Genomic DNA, 6,716 nt, shown 5'->3' on the forward strand with positions numbered 1-6,716 from the left:
GTGGAACATGGATGGTGCACAGATTCTACTTGCAAGTTCTACTCCATTCCTGTCACACATACTTGGCTTTCTGATCTCACAATTAACTCTGATTCCCAGTGGCAGCCTTTACAGCATCTACTTTTTTCTTTTTGAGTGTATGTTTTGAGTAATTTCAGGCCACTGAAATTTTAGGTCAAATAGTATTTCTAAAAGAGAGAGATCAACAGGAACAATCTTGGTCATATTTCAGTGAATACAGACTATTCATAAGAGGGAGGCGAAAAGGTGGAAAAAAACTGGACGCAGAATATAAAGACAGAGAAGCTGAGAGTGGGGCCACCATCAGGGGAAGACTCACTCCAAGTGCCTATAGCTGAGTCAGTACCGTCCTTCCCAATATGAAGATGCTGCTGCTGCTGTGTCTGGGGCTGACTCTGGTCTGTGCTCATCATGAAGGAAATAATGCTGTTGTGACAAGGAACTTCGATATGTCAAAGGTAGAGTCGGGCCTTTATTCTAAGGTAGAACATAGGGGCTTCTGACTTTGAGGGTGGTTTGGAGGATTCCAAACAAGGTGAGCCTACTGGAGGGCAGGAGGTTTTGGGAATGTTAAACAAAGGAGGTGGTTTCTGACCTTGGACTAAGAGTAGTTGTAACATGTGGAAAGGTGACAGCACTTGGGACCTCCATTCTCATTGGAGGAATGTGGAAAGGTCTTACATGTGCAGCCAATTGACCCTAGATTTAATTCCATCTCCAGATTATACCTAGGAGTCCTGGCCCACGGACAAGAGTTGAAGGAGACAAGGGTCTGTGTGGTATGTCCTGTCTTCCCTTCTTACCCAGTCGTTTTAATGATTTATTGCAGATTTCAGGGGAGTGGTATTCCATTCTCTTGGCCTCAGACATGAAGGAAAGGATAGAAGCAAATGATAGCAGGAAAGATTTTGTGAATTCCATTCAAGTCTTGGGAAACAATTCTTTGTTACTTAAATATCATAGAAAGTAAGTATGACTTTTTTTACTTGGGAAGAAAACTTCAGAAGGTGGCTATGGTTTTGCAGCTCTATACACACACACAACACAAACACACAAACACACACATGCATGTGGGCCTGTATCCAAAATCAAAGTCACTTCTCAGACACTGAACCACGACATGATGAACCTGAAGCTTTTCTAGATTCAGAGATAAGAGTTGGTGACAGGAATAAATTTAACTGGGAGCAGAGGTCAGTGGCAGAGAGTTTCAGAATCACAAGCCGTGGGGCAATACAGCATAGGTTAAGAGCAGGGATGGGAGGTCAACAGCCTAGCCCTCTCTCACTAGTTGCACGGCCTAGAAATGTTCTCCTTCCACCCAGCTTCCCCTGGGGGGAAAGCGGATGATACTCACCCTCTCCTGGTGCTTTTTCCTGAGGACCAAGTGAGGCCATGTTTATAGGGCCCTTATCTGAGAGCTGGCACAGCTGAGCCCTCAGCTAATTCTACAGGGAAGTGGCTGCAGTCAGAGGATAGTGGGAAGTGGCGGTAGAGTAATAGTGACATCAGTGGGTGACTCATTCATAAGTAGCAAATAAAGTGAAATCTGGTCAATAAAAGCTGTTTCAAATGTGTACCAAAAATGTTCAACACTTAAGTAGAATCAGGTACCCATGTTAGGAGGAGTGTGAGGGAGTCAATCCATCAATATCTCTTGAGCATCAGCTCATTCTGTTTTACAGGGTCAATGGAAGTTGCTCTAAAATTTCTTTAATTTGTAACAAAACAGAAGAAGAGGGTATATGTAGTACTGACAGTAAGTATAAATTAAAAATATTTGTAAATTCTACTCTCAACTTCAATAATTTCACTAAATTTCAATATCCTTAGGATCTTGATCAATTCAATAGCAGTGCTTATTTAGGTGATATAAATGAAGTCATCTAATAGCCAATATCCTCCATTTGGGAGAACCTTGTATGTAAAAACCAATACATGGCACATAAGACCACCAGAATAAGATGGTGACTTGGTCATATGTACCACCTGCAACAAAGGAAAACGGACACACACAAAAAGTAAATTTTTTGGATAGGTTCAGATTTCCTCCCCATTCTGATGATATTTGGTGGCCACTACCACAGCACATTGCTCAGCTAGAGTATTGCCAGTGGGGCTTATAGACAGGACAGAGACACAGAGTTGGCAGAGATGGCTGAGGGAGGTAGATGAGCCTCAGGAAGAAAAATAGAAGGTAAGTTGCAGCTGTGGCTGAATTCTCTGCCACAAGCAATCAATGTACCTCTTCTTATCAATACTACCCTCAGAAGTCACCAGATGAAGCCCAGGGAGATACAATGGAAGACATTAGGTACTATTTTTTATCTCTCCAGTACATGCACTTGAATTTGCTCCATGAAAGATTATAGATAAAGAGTTTCACTTGCTTCCCATGGACTAAAGATGTTCTGAGCTGTGTTCTGTTTCTTCCACAGATGATGGATGCAATAAATTTCAAATAATTGAAGCAATCTATACTCACTATGTTATTGTTTATATCTTGAACCGTAAGAATGACAAAGAAACCCATGTGATGGAGCTCTATGGTAGAGTATTTCAGGTGGACACTTACCTTGGAGTGGGCTGGAGACAAAATGATTCCCCCAGTCTTACCCTGAGATGTCATTCCTCCTCTGAAGAAAGGTGCTCACTTGGGTACTCCCTCAGGCTCAGCAATGGGAAGCTGATGAAACTTCTCATCACACCGTAGGATATCCTAAGATGTCAAATTCAGGACAGGTTATAGCCCATCCTTAACTTCTGCCCAAGCACCAATCAGTATCAACCATTTCCTATCCAGCTGCCCTCCCCCCTATGCCCCTAAGAACTCAAAGTCCAAGACACAGAGTTATAGCAGTTATTGTCATTCTTCCCATAGCCCGAGAACCAGATGTGAATCCAAAACTCAAGGAAAGGTTTGGGGAACTTTGCCAAGTAAATGGAATTGTTAAGGAAAACATACTGGACCTGACGCAATTTGGTAAGTTTAGCTACCTCTAGTTTTCTATTCTTCAATTCCCATGTTATTGAATGGAGAAATCTAGGAGAAGGTAACACCTCTAATCATTCCCCTTGGTCATAACCTGGAAAATCATTTGGTTGGTCGCTGGGAAATAAATGGGTTGGTGTTTGACTGTGTTCTGTTCTGCCTCTGCAGATCGCTGTATCCAGGCCCGAGGGGGGCAATGTGGCCAAGGCTCCCAGGTTGGTGATGGTTCCTGGACAGGGGGTGGCCAGGGATCACTGCCTTTCACAACATTAGGAGTTATGTCCAAAGATACAATAAAAATCATTTGGTAAGGGAGCTTGAGGGATGAATTTGAACTTTGGAGTTGTGTGTCCTGGGGTCAGGATCTGTTCCTTCCATTAGCTTTAGAGCTATTAGCCTAAGCAATGACAAGGCCGTAAGCCAATGATGTGGACCTCACAGAGTTGCTGTGCAGATACCCTGCTGGTGAAAAGGTCTCAGTAACTGATAATTTCCTGAAAATCATTAAGACTTTAAATTGGAATTAGGAAAAGAGTACTAGGGTGTGAGTATGAAACTGAAATACATTTCAGTGTCTTGTCCATCTTCCAAGGGCAAAATGTGTGGTCTCACCCTCCAAAGTTTGGTAATAATGTCTTCCTTTGATGTCTGCTCATCCTTAACTTCTGATCTGGAAAGAGAGCTGTTTGACCTTCCAGTTGTCTCCCACCTGGAAAACAGGCTCTGAATTCCCTCATCTGTGTCCTACCTCAGCTTTATTGTGGGGCTTCATTCAGAAAAGGTATGGGAAAGACTTAGTAACTCTGGCTTGCATAAGGTCAGCATTAATAAAAGGTAGCTACAGTTTTAGCCATTCTTCCTCAATTTATCAAAGATTCCTCAAAACATTTAATACTGAGAATGGCAGAAACCAACCTAGGGTCCTCAATGATTCCTCACTCTTAACCTGAGGAAGGTTAAGCAATCGAAAAAACACATCAGCCATTGACTCAATGCCTTCCTTTCCCCTCTTCTGGCCAGTAACATAGGTTACAGTGCAGGTTGATATCTATTTCTTCACCATTTTTCTCTGTAATAAAATTCTCTTTATCTTCAATTCAATGCAGGAAATGATTAATGAGTTTCTGTTCTCTCTCATCTGCTTATTTAGTGCTGAGTGAATACTTCTTCACCTGGGCTCCAGGATCTTCAGTCCATGGACCCGGTGTCATCCTGTGACCAGTTCTGTGACCTGATTTCCATCACTATGGTTGATGAAGGCATTATCTCTGAATCTTAAGGATATTCTCTAATTGTCTAGACAGGCTCATCAGCTCACCAAGAGTCAAAGATTTTTTCAAATTCCAGACTGTTTCCACCATACCCAGAACTCTACCATGAATAAGACCTCCCTGTACCTGGCTAATAAATTATTAGTCCTATAGTCATGTGATCATCTTTATGGATGCCAGAGACATGGGGCTGACAGCAAGTGAATGATGGGAATCCTTGGCTCTGTACCCATTATGGTCCTCTAGCTTCTCAGAGTCTTTCCTGAGATTCGGGATTTTCCCTCCCCTGCAGTCATTTTCTTTACCTGTGATGTTCGTTGACTTATTTCTTAGTGACCCGATAAAGCAGATTATAAGACTTGCTCCACAATTTGCCCCATCCCTGAATTCTCTTTCTCAAGGGGTACTGAGAGACAGATGCTGCTAAGGCTGATACAAGCTTGCCATGCTTCAGGACATGCCTCCACATCCCAGCTTTCCTACATCATCCACTCTATGACACAGTCGGCGTCCTTTCATGTTCTTGGAAAACCTCCTTCAACCAGCGGCGTTACCTACTGTGAGCATGTAAAGTGAGATACCACAAAATGTGAGCAACAGCGACCTTTAGTCATTTGTATTTGGTACAGTCAGGAGGCATCAAGTGGGCTAAAGTGTTTTAACCTCTTTTTCAGGGAGTTTAAGAGCTTTAGAGAAAGGGAAGTTAAAGTTCTTCCTACACTTATAACCCTTTCCTTAAATCAGAGATAAAAACAGAGTGAAAGTTGCTGGAATAGAGCAACCTGAGGGTGGGGGTTGTCATGCACGAAGAATGTCTCAGTCATTATGAACATAAGCTTAACGACAGGTAGGCCCTGTTGTTCTTTTGTACATAAACAATCTCATAAAACATCAACATCATGAGACAAGGTCACTGCGAGATCATTAAAATCAGATTTTCATGCAATCCAAAACCATTTCCTTCCCTCAGCTAACATGAGAGACTGCTGCTTATCAAGTACAGCTTTATACTCATGCTTATCCACTCCCTATAGATGAGATTGATGGCTGTATTCCGTCACAAAGTTGCCCCTGGTTTCTGACAACACCCAACCTAGAGTTTCCTTAGATCATTCAGGAACCCAGTTCTCTCTATCTTGTTTCCCCTCTCACCCTAGGACGTTGTCCTAATGTGTATGGCCAAAGCCGAGTTGCAAGAAGTAAGAGATCAGAGAATGTGGTGGAAGCATGGTTTTATGTCCGCTGTCCTCCGTGGGCCTGGTTCTGGGAGGTTATCCCTTATCCATTATCCCCCACAGGCACACCACCCTCTGCTTGTGAGGCTCAGAAAGATTATTTTGAAGACTAAGAAGTCACATGCTTTTGTGATAGGACAGACCTAAATTTCTTTTGGCAGTGACAACTCCTCAAAATCTTTGCCAACTTCTGATGTGTTTGCCTCTTGACTTCTCTGTGTGCAGATAACCAGACACCAAAATTCTTACTAGACATAGAGTTAGGCATGGACACTGGTATTTTTTAAATTGACCTTTATGCCCTACCTACCCCACACCTTTTCTTAACTTAATTGAGGCCATCTAAAACAATGGTTTTGGTGAAATGAGCCCTTAATCCCATCTTTGCCAACAGGCCTGCAGCCTTTCATTGCAGCAGCATTCTCTCCTATGATACTAGACTTCCACTTCATAGCCACTGCTTACAACTGCTTCACTTTGAGGTAAAGAAGTAGTGACCCTCACTCAACTTGGAGGCAGGCTTCAGGCAGAGAGGGGTGTCCCTTGGCTGTTCTACCTCCTCTTTCTATTTGCAGCCTGATTGGCTGTAGCCCTAGTCCCATCCTCTCATAAGTTTTGCTGAAAGCTGCAAGAAGTCATGGACACAATACCAATATTTCAACACCCTGAACTTCTCCTGCTTCTCCAAACGCTACTGTCTGTGTCAGCACACGGTCTCTGTCCCAAGGTACAGCAGAAACCATTTGGCCTAATGTTTTTCCAGCATAGAATGAGACTTACTAGCTTTCCAGGCTGTGAATCCTTGATGTCCCACTCTGGCCTTCCTGCAGTAAATTGGCCACATATTTTAGGTTCCTCCAATCTCCCCAGCTAGTAAGTCTCTAACATATCCCATATATTTTTTTAACAAGCCTTGGCTAATAAAACTCATGATAAAGCCAGACATTACACTTGTTCATGAAGATCTAGGTCCATTAATGGGCCTCTGAAATGTGCAGCAATTTATGCCTTATAAAGATCAAAGCCTGAAGATGTTTGCTGCTAGTTTCCCTACACATATTAAAAATATAAAGCTCAATCCAAGTTAGTGGTAAATGACCCTTTCTATTCTGTACAGGTGCCCTGTACTAACAGTACCCTTGCTGCTCTAATTTGCTTTGACTGTTCTCAGTGACACTGACACATCAGGACTTTAAA

At 42.6% G+C, this 6,716-nt stretch overlaps 1 protein-coding gene across 1 annotated transcript; it reads left to right on the plus strand.

Annotated features, from left to right (window-relative positions):
- Positions 1-380: 380 nt before the first annotated feature.
- Positions 381-6,109, plus strand: LOC308564053 (salivary lipocalin-like; the record flags this gene model as incomplete). The annotated part of the gene is made up of 5 exons (XM_081151760.1): positions 381-479; positions 851-917; positions 2,903-3,004; positions 3,182-3,228; positions 6,095-6,109. The coding sequence occupies 5 exons, from the start codon at positions 381-383 to the stop codon at positions 6,107-6,109; spliced, it is 330 nt and encodes a 109-aa protein (XP_081007886.1).
- Positions 6,110-6,716: the final 607 nt, after the last annotated feature.

Source organism: Miniopterus schreibersii, assembly GCF_964146895.1.
Source record: "Miniopterus schreibersii genome assembly, chromosome: 11".
In the NCBI taxonomy this organism is placed as follows: domain Eukaryota; kingdom Metazoa; phylum Chordata; class Mammalia; order Chiroptera; family Miniopteridae; genus Miniopterus; species Miniopterus schreibersii.